The sequence below is a fragment of the Dermacentor variabilis genome, chromosome 3 (assembly GCF_050947875.1).
Source record: "Dermacentor variabilis isolate Ectoservices chromosome 3, ASM5094787v1, whole genome shotgun sequence".
Lineage (NCBI taxonomy): Eukaryota > Metazoa > Arthropoda > Arachnida > Ixodida > Ixodidae > Dermacentor > Dermacentor variabilis.
The window spans coordinates 129,585,696-129,600,620 of NC_134570.1; the positions used below are offsets into that span (position 1 = coordinate 129,585,696).

A 14,925-nucleotide genomic window follows, 5' to 3' on the forward strand; every position below is an offset into this window, starting at 1 on the left:
CGGCGTCATAACCGTTTCCTTCCTCTTGAAAGCGGCGGACTCGGCCCGGCCCACCTCCTCGTTAGGCGACTTGTCTTCCAGTTATTTCATTTTCATTATGTTAATAGGCCATTTTTACAAAAAAATGTTAGTTTGTTTTGCAGCTACCTTACAGAAACAGTTGTTTCCTCTCCTGCCACAGAGACAAGCCTGGGCACTCAAAGAGTCCTAATATCACGCACTTATTTGCACCAGGTATGCTCCAATCCCGGTCAAGTTCTGTCAGAAACTCGCAACTCCAATTCTGTCCCATTTCCCAAATTATTTGAAAGAGAATCTTGGCGGGGAACAGAAATGGATCTTCATGACATAGAGGGTCGAACATACGAGCGGGGACCCGCAAGATGGAGCGTGTCGTTTACTGAACTCCTTGTAAAGATTCAATAACCGAAGCTTAGGTTGTCTCATCTGGTGTTCCAGAGTACTCCAAGTGTCTTCATCTGCTCCTGCTGTTTTATGCGTCTTTTCATACTAGTTTATTTAGTCACCCACTTTTGCAACTTTATTCCAGCCTCTGCGAATATTTCTGTAGTGTGGTCGTATAGTTCACAGGAGGCCTGGGCAGTTGGAACGATGGTGACCATATCGGTAACATAAAAGCAACTTGCTAACATCTCAACTATAGACAGTTGTTTCCGGATACGCGCTGAGTAAAAAGGGGCTTGCCGTCGTGCCTAACGGTACGCTGGTCATGCGGCAATTGTGCACCTGATGCATGTCACATATTCCTCTTGGCATTTTTCGTTTCAAACCAAATGAATCTCAGGGCGCCTCTGACGCACGGTTTGATTCCAATCTTGAACAAGATTTTCTGAACGTGAGCCACGATTTTGAACTGGCGCAGGCGAAAGCGCAGCAACACCTTCCACTGTTATTGCTCAGGTTAGGGCCTCTTTCCAAGAGGCAGCTCAGCAAAATCATTCCAGTGTCATGGGACGACAAATCGTAGGCGACTCAGAGTTTACTCGTGGGGAACAATTCCCTGATTACTTCAAGTTGGGTCATATAGTTCTTTGTGATAATTATTTCTTCCATGACGCGAATTGGGTTCGCATGACCATCCTTAAGATACTGTCTGACGGCTGCCTCGCAGCTAAGGAGAACGTCTTTCTTCTCAAATAGCCGATGAAGGAAGCCGCGAAACTGTTTCATAGCTAGCGCACGATCGTCGTGCAGGTCTGCTTGCAACTCGTTCCCAGGCAGACAATCTTCATATCTGTTACCGCGCAAGTCAATGGTTTCGGGGAAAGCTTTCAAAAACTTGCTTCTCATGGGAGGAAGCCTCAAAAGCCTCTGTGTTCCCTAAGCTATTGAGCTGCCAAATGATGTGCTGTTTTAAGGATACAGAGGCAAATGTCTCCTAATTACGCAGACTTTTGCTTGTGTGGGTGGGTGAACGGGCTCATCATTGATTGTTGGTCCTTGCAATGTCCAGCCTTGACAGCTTCAATAAAAAGGAGAGCTTTCCTGTTACCATCGCAAGCGACGTATTTTCCGAATATCTTCGACAACAGGTCTTCCGCAATAATTAAGCAAACAATTTCTTGGTGAACGTTCGGGAAGTAAAGAGCATCAGCCAATCATGGGCCATGGTTGTGTAGGCCTTTGATTATTTCGTGGTCTTTTGACACTTCTTTTGACATAGCACGTTGCGTCGTCCTCAATTTGAGTAGAACCCTTTTCGCAAGCCTCCAGGTTTCTGCCCCGTAGGTGAGTACTGGTAAGACACAGCTATTATACACTTTTATCTTGAGGATAATGGCAACCTGCTGTTCATGATCTGAGAATGCCTGAAGAAAGTTACTAAGTTATTCTGCATTACCTCTTATCCCCAATTCTTCCCAATCCAGGTCTCTGAATACCTCCTATAAACACGCTGTGAATAGCATGGGAGAGATCGTATCTCCCTGCCTGACGCCTTTCTTTATTGGGATTTCGTTGCTTTGCTTACGGAGGAATATGATGGCTGGGGAGCCCCTATAGATATATTTCAGTATTTTTACATACGGCTCGTCTACACCCTGATTCCGTAATGCCTCCATGACTGCTGAGGTTTCGACAGAATTAAACGCTTTCTCGTAATCAATGAAAGCTATATATAAGGGTTGGTTATATTCCACTCATTTCTCTATCACCTGATTGGTAGTGTGAATATGATCTATTGTAGAGTAGCCTTTACAGAGTCCTGCCTGGTCCTTTGCTTGACAGAAGTCTAAGGTGTTCCTGATTCTATTTGCGATTACCTTAGTAAATAGTTTGTAGGCAACTGATAGTAAGCTAATCGGTCTATGATTTTTCAAGTCTTTGGCGCCCCCTTTCTTATGGATTAGGATTATGTTAGCGTTCTTCCAAGATTTCGGTACGCTCGAGGTCATGAGCAATTACGTATACAGGGTGGCGAGTTTCTCTAAAACAATCTGCGCACCATCTTTCAACAAATCTGATGTTACCTGATCCTCCCCAGCTGCCTTCCCTCTTTGCATATCTCCCAAGGCTTTCTTTGCTTCTTCCGGCGTTACCTGTGGGATTTCGAATTCCTCTAGACTATTTTCTCTTCCATTATATTCGTGGATGCCAGTGTTACTGTATAAATCTCTATAGAACTCCTCAGCCGCCTGAACTATCTCATCCAAATTAGTAATGATATTGCCGGCTGTGTACCTTAATGCATAAATCTGATTCTTGCCAATTCCTAATTTCTTCTTCACTGCTTTTAGGCTTCCACCGTTCCTGAGAGCATGTTCAATTCTATCCATATTATACTTCCTTATGTCAGCTGTCTTACGCTTGTTGATTAACTTCGAAAGTTCTGCCACTTCTATTCTAGCTGTAGGATTAGAGGCTTTCATATATTGGCGTTTCTTGATCAGATCTTTCGTGTCCTGCGATAGTTTACTGGTATCCTGCCTAGCGGAGTTACCACCGATTTCCATTGCACAATCCCTAATGACGCCCACAAGATTGCTTCAACACTAAAGTCCTCTTCCTGAGGTAAAGCCGAATACCTGTTCTGTAGCTTGATCTGAAACTCCTCTATTTCCCCTCTTACCGCTAACTCATTGATCGGCTTCTGATGTGCCAGTTTCTTCCGTTCCCTCCTCAAATCTAGGTTAATTCGAGCTCTTTCCATCATATGGTCACTGCAGCGCACCTTGCTGAGCACGTCCACATCTTGTATGATGCCATGGTTAGCGCAGAGAATGAGGTCTATTTCATTTCTAGTCTCGCCGTTCGGGCTCCTCCACGTCCACTTTCGGCTATCCCGCTTGCGGAAGAAGGTATTCATTATCCGCATAATATTCTGTTCGGCAAACTCTACTAATAACTCTCCCCTGCTATTCCTAGTGCCTATGCCATATTCCCCCACTGCCTTGTCTCCAGCCTGCTTCTTGCCTACCTTGGCATTAAAGTCACCCATTAGTGTAGTGTATTTTGTTTTCACGCTACCCATCGCCGATTCCACGTCTTCATAGAAGTTTTCGACTTCCTGGTCATCATGACTGGATGTAGGGGCGTAGACCAGTACAACCTTCATTTGGTACGTCTGATTAAGTTTCACAACAAGACCTGCCACCCTCTCGTTAATGTTATAGAATTCCTGTATGTTACCAGCTTTATTCGTATCAATCAGGAATCCGACTCCTAGTTCTCGTCTCTCCGCTAAGCCCTGGTAGCACAGGACGTGCCTGCTTTTAGCACCGTATGTGCTTCTTTTGACCTCCTAACTTCACTGAGCCCTATTATATCCCATTTACTGCCCTCTAATTCCTCCAATAGCACTGCTAGGCTCGCCTCACTAGATAACGTTCTAGCGTTAAACCTTGCCAGGTTCATATTCCAATGGCGGCCTGTCCGGTGCAGTGGTGGCGTAGAGGTAGAACACCCGCCTCGCGTGCAAGAGGTCCGTGGTTCGAATTCCGGTGCCGGCAATTTTCCACCGGATTAAAAAAATCCGCGTGATGATAAAATTGCATAAACATGCCTGGAGTGTGGCCTGATCCCGGTGACCAGAACCGGTAACGCACTCCCTCACCAGAGCAGGATTGGCCACCCTGGTGCACTACTTGGCCATCCTATATGAAGGTGCGTCACAATCCTGCGCTGAATGTTCCTTCTGGTAAAATACACGCGCCTCCTCCTTCCTCATGGTGAGCATCATATCCGTAGTTGTGTTTGCACCATAAAACCCTACATAACTGTCCTTCGTCATGGCGTTGTTATTGAGGACTGTGCTGATGCAGAAAAAGCAACAGAATACGGTTTTGCTCGAAGTTATCAATCGCTACGTTACAATCATGCACTCAATGTTCCTTATGGAGAAAGACGCGTGCCTCCTCCATCGTCATGGTGAGCTTCATAGACGTAGTTGCTTTAGCACCATAAAACCCTACATAACTAACTATGCTTCGTCATGCCGCTGTTATTGAGGAATGTGCTGATGCCAAAAAAGCTACCGAAGACGCTTATGAATGAATGAACGTACGGTTTTTATTGGCAGAAGGGCCAGATATGGCCAAAGAGCGCCAGGTCCGCGGTGATGAGTTTGCAGTGTAGGTTTTAGTTCTATGAAGTTGGTGTGGCGTAGTTGTAAAGGGGCCTTAAAATAGTCGCTCTAGAGTGCGTAAAATCTATCTGTAGTAAGAATATGTCGATGACAAATGACGTGTTCTATGAGTATTAAAATCGATTGTAAAAGAATGATGCAAAATATAAAATATATGAGATAGTAAAATTACCTGGAGCAGTGCTGCCTCGCGAGAGCCCTTTAAACACAAGGGCCTATACGCATGTACTATACGAAAGAGCTATCACAGCGGCATCCTCAGAAAGAGGAGACGCTACGAACATGTGGCGCTAACAACATGCAACACAACATCTTTCGGAAAACTTAGGACTGCGTTGGTGGCAAATAGCGGTTCTGGGCCGAGTGAAAATACAGGATGAAGGGGGATGTGCTGCCGGTATGCTAGGGGAAAATGTTTCTTTCTCTCAGATTCGGCTGCCCGAAACTGCAGGAGGACGTGGAAGACGGTCAGCCTCTCCCTGCATCTACCGCAGGTTGGAGGATCATTTTCAGTAAGTAAAATGTTATGCGTGCCAAATGTGTGTCCTATTCTGAGGCGACAGAATACGACATCTGTTCGCCGTGATTTTGTTACGGAGGGCCAAGAACCTAACTGTGGCTTTATCACGTGTAGTTTGTTATTTACTTCTGCGTCCCACATGCGTTGCCAGTGGTACCGCAGTTTCCTTCTTAAGAAAGGCTTCAAGTCTCTGACAGGGACTGAAGCAGTAGGATTAACTGCATGCAATGAAATGATGTGGCCATCTGGTCCGCTAGAACGTTGCCCTCGATGCCCCTATGTCCAGGCACCCAGCATATAATCACATGTTGGTTAGATATATATGCTTTACAGAAGACGGAGTAGAGTTCATTAATTACCGAATTTTTGTGGTTACAGAACGACATCAAGGCCTTCACAACACTAAGGGAGTCGGTATATATAGCTGATTTCTGGAGTTTTGTTTACTTTATATGCTTTACAGTCGACAACAATGCATAGGCCTCAGCCGTAAAGATATTAGTTTCCGGATGCAGTACATCGGATTCCGAGAAGGATGTACCGACGGCTGCATAGGACACCCCGTCGTGTGACTTCGATGTGTCTGTGTAGAACTCCGTGCAGGAGTGTTTGTGCAGGAATTCCCGGAAATGCCTTTGGATTTCAACCTCTGGAGCGTGTTTTGTAACTTGCATGAAAAATATATCGCATTGCATCAGCTGCCATTCCAAAGGAGGTAGCAGCTTGGTTGGATGCATTAGGCGAAGCTCGAGAAGTGGGATATGCATTTCATGACTAAGCTCCCTCACACGCAGCGAGAGAAGCTGTCTTACGGAGGGACGATTACGAAAGAGTGTAGCATATGTCATATCGTTAATGGTATTAAAACACGGATGTTGAGGATTAGAGTGGACTTTCAGAAAATATGTTTGGCTGATGTATGTTCTCTGCAGATGAAGTGGCCACTCATTTGATTCTAGATATAAACTTTGTATGGGACTTGTTCTGAAAGCGCCAGTGGCCAGTCGGATTCCTAAATGGTGGACTGGGTCTAGCAACTTTAGCGCGCTCGGGGCGGCAGAGTGATAAATCACGGCACCATAGTCCAATCGTGATCGAATGAGGCTCTTATAGAGATTCATTAGGCACTTCCTGGCACTACCCTACGTAGTCAGGGATAGAAGTTTCATTATGTTCATTGTTTTTAGACATTTTTCTTTAAGAAGTTTAATGTGTGGGAGGAAAGTGAGTCTGTAGTCAAGTATAACACCTAGAAATTTGTGCTCTTTGTTTACAGGTATCTTTTGTCCGCACAGTTCTAAGCAAGGATCTGGGATCAGGCCTCTCTTTCTTGTAAAAAGAACACAATACCTTTTGTTAGGATTGATTTTAGATCCATTTATGTCTGCCCACTTTGACACTTTGTTCAGGCCATGCTGTACCTGTCTTTCGCACACTGCGAGGTTACAGGATTTGAAAGCTATTTGAATGTCGTCCACGTAGACAGAATAAAAGATGGCCGGTGGTAATGAAGCACGAAGCGTGTTCATCTTCACGATATAGAGCGTGCAGCTGAGCACGCCTCCTCGGGGTACACCCATTTCTTGCGTAAAAAGACGTGAAAGAATATTGCCGACTTTTATCCGGAAGGTACGATTGGACAGATAGCTTTCTATTTGGTTTAGCATATTACCTTGGATGCCCATTTCTCACAAGTCTCTTAAGATTCCGTAACGCCACGTTGTGTCGTACGCTTTCTCCATATCAGTGAATATGGATAAGAAACACTGTTTGTGCACAACTGCGTCCCGGATATTTCCTTCAATACGTACAAGGTGATCAGTTGTGGAGCGCCCTTCTCTGAAGCCACGCTGATAGGGATCAAGCATTTTGCTCAGTTCAAGGAAGTGAATGAGCGGCCGATTAATCATTTTTCCGAATACCTTACAAAGGCAACTTGTGAGGGCTATCGGACGGTAGCTTGCCATTGAGGAAGAATCTTTGCCTTGTTTCAAAACAGGGACACCAATGGCTTCTTTCCATGCACTTGGAAGGTATCCTACAGCCCAAATGGTGTTGAAAAGTGCGAGTCGTGTAACTTGGGTGTCATTGTGTAAGTTTTTGATCATTTCAAACATGATTCTGTCAGTTCCCGGTGCAGTGGTCTTGCATGCGCTCAAGGCAGCTCTCAACTCTGCAATACTAAAAGGACGGTTTTGAGACTCATTCACTCGACTTTTTCTTGTGAATGGCTTACGTTCTTCTATTTGTTGATATTTGAGAAAAGAGTGGGAATAATTGGTTGAACTTGACACACTCTCAAAATGCTCCCCAAGTGAATCTGCCTGGTCTTGCAGGGTATCGCCTTGTGTGTTTACCAAAGGGAGGGAGTATGTTTGTCGCCCTCTTATCCTATTAACCCTGTTCCAGTCTTTGGCCTCATCTGTATACGAGTTGATGCCCGATAAAAACTTCTGCCAACTCTCTCTTCTGGCCTGTCGGCGCGTTCTCCTGCCTTCAGATTTTACTTTCCTAAAGTCAATAAGATTCTCCGAAGTGGGACAGGCGCGGAGCAACCCCCACACTTTGCTTTGTTTCTTACGAGCGATCCTACATTCGTCGTTCCACCACGGGACGCGCCGTTTGCATGCCAAGCCACTAACTTCAGATATTCATTTAGATGCGGCATCTATTATGAAGACTGTAAAATATTCCACAGCAGCATCAATTCCTAACAAAGACATGTCAGCCCATGAGATACTAATAAGAGTTAGGAATTTCTCCCAGTCGGTTGTATCGATCTTCCGCCTAGGAGCCTGTGGTGGATATTTGTTTTCTTTAGATGTTCTTAGTAGTATGGGGAAGTGGTCGCTGCCGTAAGGGTTGTTGGTAACTTCCCATTCAAGTTTAGGCAGTATCGACGGGGAAACTATGCGAAGATCTATTGAAGAACAGGTTCTGTTTGCGAGAGAGTAATATGTGGGTTCCTTCTTATTCAACAGGCACGCACCAGAATACAAACGGAACTGTTCAAGAAGACATCCTCGCGTATCTATACGAGGGTCGCCCCACAGGTAGTTGTGTGCATTGAAATCGCCAAGAACAGCATAGGGTTCTGGCAATTAATTGTATAAAGGACTAAAATTCATGTTTACTTAGTTAGTAATGTGGGGGTATATAAAGCCAGCAAATAGAGATAAGTTTGTTTAGCAGAACAACTCGAACAGCCACTGCTTCAAGGGCCGTTCGTAGCTGCAAACGCTGACACGCTATGCTTTTTTTGAATTACAATTGCAACACCGTCCGATGATGCGATTGCATTGTCGCGATCTTTGCGAAAAGTAACATACTGTCGAAGAAAGTTTGTGTATTTTGGTTTTAATGTGTTTCCTGAAAACACAGCACTTTTGTATTGTGTTTGTGGATGAGTTCTTGCACATCATGAAGGTTTCTAAGGAGACATCTGACGTTCTATTGAATAATTTGTGTTTCCATATTGGAAGTAAATACGTGCTGTGTGTACCGAAACGGGAGTGATGCCTTAGATTACAGAGCTCTTTCGAGGCTCTGTAACCGGGGTGTTCCCCTTTCTGAAGCGTTCGAGGGAGCCTCAGCGCTCCTCAGGCGTTTGGTGCGCCTTGAGGACAGGTGTACTGTTCAATGCCTCTAGTGAGGCTCCGGACATGCGCTCTTGCGAGCGAGAAGCTACCAGAGAGAGTCCCGCCTCGGAGGGCAAGACCCCTGCGCCCACCAGCCCGGAGGTCGAAGGGGCTCCCTGAGGGATTTGGCTGCGCCGGCTGTTGCCAGCGCTGGAAGGGGCCGGGAGGTCGAGGCAGCCTCGGCTGCGCCCACCTTCAGGTTCGATGGTCCCTTCTGCTCGGTTGGCGGAGCAGCGCAAGCTGCAACCACCGTGGGGGCAGATGGCGTATCTGCTGACTCACTGCTTGTGAGTCGGACAACCGCCGGAGGCCGTTGTGACGCTGCTCCCTGACGCGCCACTTCGGCAAAGCTTTTCTTTGGCAGGTAGGCTACCCGCCTGCGTGCCTCTTTGAACGATATATTCTCTTTTACATTGATAGTTACAATTTCTTGTTCCTTCTTCTAGGAGGGGCACGACCACGAGCACGCGGCGTGATCCCCGGCTCAGTTTACATAGTGGAGAGCATTCTCACAACCTTCAGAGATGTGTTCTTGGGCGCTGCATTTCGCACAAGTTTGGCGGCCTCGGCAGCTCTGTGAGCTGTGGCCGAAGCGCTGGCATTTGAAACAACGCAGTGGATTTGGCACGTACGGCCTAACACGGAGCTTGATGTACCCGGCCTCGATTGACTCGGGCTAGACACTTGAACCAAAGGTGCTTCGTCTGAATCTCTTTGCCATCCCGCCTCATCTTAATTCTTTTGACATTGATCACATTTTGCTCACTGAAGCCCTCCAGGAATTCCGCTTCAGTCAGATCAAGCAAATCATCATCCGACACAACACCACGGGTGGTGTTCATTGTACGGTGCAGGATTACTGTTATGTGGCTCTCCCCAAATGACACTAGCTTCGGTAGTTTCTCATACCCTTTCAGATCGCGGAACTCCAAGAGCAGGTCACCGCTTGCCGTCCTCGACACCTTGTAACCTGGACCAAAAACAACAGCCAATGACTTTGAAACAAGGAATGGTGAAATGGTTCGCACTGCTTTCTTTGACTTTTCAGAGTGAATAACATGGAAGCGGGGAAAATTCTGGATTTGGTGTCCGAAAAACTTGAAGACATCTTCTGTGGGCCCTCGTTTCTGAGGGCGATCAGGAAGGTGGGGGAAAGAAGTTTCCATAAAAATATATGAACATTCGGTAACAGCGCCGACCGCCCACCACGGAGCACAACGGGGGACGCGGCAGAGCTTGCACACAAGTCTGCACGACGCCAGTCGTACGCCGACACTATAATCAAATATGGTGCACCCAAGGTTGGATAGCCACACAGGGTTAACACTTGCCGCCAAGGAGAAGAAAGTAAATAGAAGAGAGAAGGAGACAGGAAAGGGGAAACTACGGGAAAGACGGAGGTTGTAGGAAGAGAGAGACAGGAAAAGGCGACTGCCGATTTCCTCCATGTGGGTCAGTCAGGAGGTGCCGTCAATGTGGAAGCGAGGCCGAAGCGGTGTGTTGCCTCCGCCGGGGGCCTTAAAGGTCCAAACACCCAGCATCGGCTCAATCCCCAGAATGCCCTTATCCCCAGACACGTTGAAGCCGCGCACGGCTACACGCGGGAGGGTCCAGCCTTCGTCTGCTAGGGTACGTGGTGTCGCAACACACCAAACGCCTGCTTACGCAGACGCCCCTGCGGAGAGAAGACTCTTTTTCTCGAAGTTATCAATCACTGCGTTTCAATTCTGCGTTGAATGTTCCTTCTGGCAAAAGATGCGCGCCACCTCCCTTGTTATGGGGAGCATCATAGCCATAATTCCTCTTGCGCCATAAAACTATAAATAACTAACTATCCATCGTCATGGCCTTGTTAGTGAGGACAGCAGGTGACGACGTTGGCTGCCTCTTACAGCTGCCGGAATGCTACCGTTCACCGGCGTACGAGACACGTTGCTGGTATGTCGTCTGCTGCCTGCACTCAACCCCGATGCGACAGTATTGGATCAATTGTTAAAGTTCTTCTAACGAGCTCGGCTGGTCATTCGGACTTAACGCCTCGAGTCGACGCCACCGGCAATATTTCATGATTATGTTTTGTGTATTTATTTGGTCAGCCCCTCGCATACCATTGCGGCACACACGAGATATTGGGCAAATGTGCGCAATTCCCGAAAATTGCCCTTTCAAACAAATGGGTGTATCAGTTCCCTAAACACCATTTTGTGAGGTACAAGCGTTGACGTACAGACACGAGAAGCCACCCTTAGGGTTTGAAATTTTTCTTTCCATGTAGAATCAAATACAATAAAAGAAAGTGCAGACAATTGTTTACTTTTGAAGACAAAAATTAAGCAAGTGATGAGAGCGTAAAATGAAAATCATCAAAATTCATTTTTGAATCTACTTGAAACTAAAATCTTAGTCATTAGTAATATATCTACGTTAAACTAAAATATTGCACAATAACAGTCATTTTAATAATCACAGTCATTAGGAAAATTCATTCCCACCTGGTCGCGAACGTAACAGCGAACTATACCCGCCCTGGTTAGTGAAGTGTTGATGTTCGTTATGAAAACATCTATCAATGTTTCGGACTGTGCAGTGACTCGAGTATGTGCCTCGATTGCATTGTAGCAACCGTTAGAAAGCACACATACATAAGGCTATCCAGGCGACAGTTTTGACATAGGAGGTCTATGATGAAGTCGTTCCACAAAATATTCTCGCATTTATTGTCATTAACAAAGTGGAAGAACCTGTCTAAGCACTCGAGGAAGCATTTGAATTCAGCACCCAGAAGCCAGAAGTAGAATGCTGCATGGTTGCAGATTATAATCAATACTTTACTGGAAATGTTTCCAAAAATAAAGTGGGATGCTAGTCCACATTTTACGGTTTATTTTTTCGGGTAGGTATACCACCTCCTTATGGAAGTTATTGTTCCGAAGCTGCCCTGCTACTAGTCGCATTAGCAGCTAGCGCGCCTGTAAAATTAATACTCCTGACCTCTCGAAAAGGTATTCGACAGAGAAACTTTGCTCAAAAGGCATTTGAATTATCTTAATAAAATGACAGAGAGGTCATGCTCCGGAGATTTGAAAACCTGATGGTTACCCACAAAATGCAAGTGAAAACTGAGTACTCACGAGGGCGTCTATCATTGCATTGTGGATTGTAGTGACAACTGCTGAGAGAATTTGGTCTATGCGGGTGCGAGTCTTGATGGAAGCCGGGTAGAGCTCCGACTCAGGCGCGTACTTCCGCAACAAGTAGTAGGCGATGGCATTGCTGTATAGAATTAAGCATATAACGGTCGTGAGTCATATTAGACTGTTAGCTCGAACACAAATTTATTTCCTGAACACTTCAAGCTTGATATTTTTAGATTGATGCTACTCTTACCATTGCCGCTAAGCAAACTTGACTTCTTTAGTCCTTTGCTTCTATTTAGAATATATAACTTGGACCATGCAGTTATAATAAAAGATATCGGCAGAGCCCATCTTGTGATGAATGCCGACCTTAAGGCGATTAACATTGAAGCAAGGTAGTGACACACCGTACTTCCGCTGCTGAGGCGCATGAGCTGCGTATGGAGCCAAGGTCCTCTCTCACGCTTCCCGTTGGACAGCCTGCGCCATCTAGCAACGCAGCCATGAAGTACATACCTGGTGTGTATGTCTATAGGTATATTCATACAATCACGTGCAAATGTCTCTGATGTGCTTTTGATTCACGAGAAACAATTTTGTTGTGATTGGCACATACCCAAAGCATCGAAGACGTTAACTAAAAAGCGGCATATTATCAGCCGCAGCAGCCTATGTGCATGTTTACTACAGGAAGAATGCTTCTCCCAGGGACATGCAATTCTCCCGGTCTTGAGCAGCCTATGTGCATGTTTACTACAGGAAGAATGCTTCTCCCAGGGACATGCAATTCTCCCTGTCTTGAGGTAGCTGATTTCATATTGTGCGTAGAGATTGCTTAATTTCAGTACCCGACATAAATAATTTACTGGCATCCTCGCTGCGCTTCAGTTTCCACGGCACCCATTCTGTAAATCTAATGGTCTATGAATTATCTGCTCCGAGCATTACAAATCCTGCCCACCTCCATATCTTTGCCTTGATGCGAACTACAATATGTGCTATCCCCGTTTGCTCTCTGATCTCTCAACGCTACGACTACGATATTGCGTTAGATGGCTGTTTGCCTGTACAACTTAGCAGCGGTAAATTTAATAATTGCACACTTTCGTTTTCGGCGACACTGGTAAACTCGTTGTCCGGATTTAGTAATGCTTTCCGTATGCACTACATCTCATTTTTCGTCTCCTGTAAATTTTCTTTTCATCATCAAGTTCCCGTCTGTATAATTTAGCTAGATAAATGTGCTCCTGCACAGACGCTAGAGGCTGACTGGCGAACGTGAATTCTAGTTCCCTTATGAGTCTGTTGAACATAACCTTTGTCTTCTGCATAATATTCTTCAGGAAATATTAGTAATCCATAAAAATGAAGACACCAAAGAATTGAATTGTAGGCCCATTAGCTTGCTTTAAGTACTGTATAAAATAGCCACCAAGATAATTTCTAATAGAACCAAGAGAACAGGTTGGCTTGAGGCAGGGATATTGTAAAATAGATCCTGTTCGGGTAATCAACCGGGAAAGCGAGAAACCTGCGGAGTACAATCAAGTTCCCCGTATGTCTTTTAGGATTACGAAAACACATTTGATTCCATAGAGATACCAGCAGTCATGGAGGCATTCCCTAATCGAGGAGTACAGAAGGTATACGTGAATATGTCGGGAAATATCTACAAATATTCTACAGCTGTCCAGCTTTCCCATAGAGAAAAGTAGAAAATAACTAATTAAGAAAGGGGTCCTGGCAAATAGACCCAATCTCTGCAATGCTGTACACGACATGCTCAGATTCCCGCTAGCACACTCAAGTATCAGGATCTGAGAACCCGTTTAACTGAGCACAGCAGCCCTAATCTCTACCTATAAGACCATGTGCTCAGAGAACGAACTTTGCTCGGGTAGAGGAAACTGGCAAGAGATGCATATAGATAGACTAATAGATATAGAAAAATGCGTAATATTCCTAAGAATTTTATTCTTTTATTTCAGCCGCATGTATATTTTATTTAGTCATGGAAAATAAAAGCGTTGCTTTATAAGTGCACCTGTCAGGGTGGAACACCACTATTTCTCGCAGATGACATCATAAATATATTGAAAAAGATCAAAAAAAGAAAAAAAAACAGCTGCTACGAGGCAATTGCAAGGAAGTCTCAAATAAGGCTAAGAAAACTATCGATACTATGGAAAAAGAAAAATACTAAATTTTCCCTTAGACTAACCATGCATCTAGGAGACTGAGTTCAAACGGCATTTTCTGTCATGAATGAATTATGTTCTTAGACAGCTTCTCAGTTGATGCGAAGACATTAGGCACAATTTCGAGGCAGTAGAATTGTCGAAGTGCATCAGAGCCATCAACAACAATTTCCGGATTGCGTTTGCAACATGGCTTTCCCGCGCGATTCAAAGAAAAAAGAGGAACATCGTCAGGCGGCCATGGTAGGCTTCAAAATGTACTAAACAAATGTTCTGAAATGCCTAATAATTAGTGACACTGCGTGATCAAAGAAAAATTAACGAGGAATGTAGCCATAATTTCATATATGTTTTCAGTGACTGCTGCACAAACACTTCTGTGAGCCCCCTGTTGCATGTGGCTCCGTGCACTTGCCGTGCATGTGTCGACCTAGCAGCTCGGAAGACGTGCGGAAAAGAAGCATTGTAAAATAACTGAAAAATGGCCTTGTGCTCTGTGATCCCTTTGTGTTGTTGTTTACCTTGCATTTACATATAAAGCATCGACTTGCAAACGCCACCCCCTTATTAGCCGCTGAAGGAACAGCGCCCATTTGGCGCGTACAAAACTCAGAGAGTAGGGAAATGGAAGCGTTGGGGGTCCAGTGCTTGGCTTTTACTCCTGCTAGGTTTTTGTAGTTGTCCGAAGTTACGCTGTTAAATTGTTAATGATGAACAACTACCCGGCAGGTCTCATTTTTATTAAAACTAAGGCACCACTTCTGTTGTACGTACGGTACCTCGATGCTACTGAAGCACACGTAGCCGAAAGTGTGACAAGTAGCCACGA

The 14,925-nt window shown here is 45.2% G+C and overlaps 1 protein-coding gene across 1 annotated transcript in view; it reads right to left on the reverse strand.

Annotated features, from left to right (window-relative positions):
* Positions 1-14,925, reverse strand: part of LOC142576284 (glutathione S-transferase 1-like) — a 32,299-nt gene that overhangs the window by 13,698 nt on the left and 3,676 nt on the right. The window contains exon 3 of the mRNA XM_075686338.1: positions 11,893-12,034. Within this exon, the coding sequence (XP_075542453.1) occupies positions 11,893-12,034 (142 nt within the window). The remainder of the gene's footprint in view (positions 1-11,892; positions 12,035-14,925) is intronic.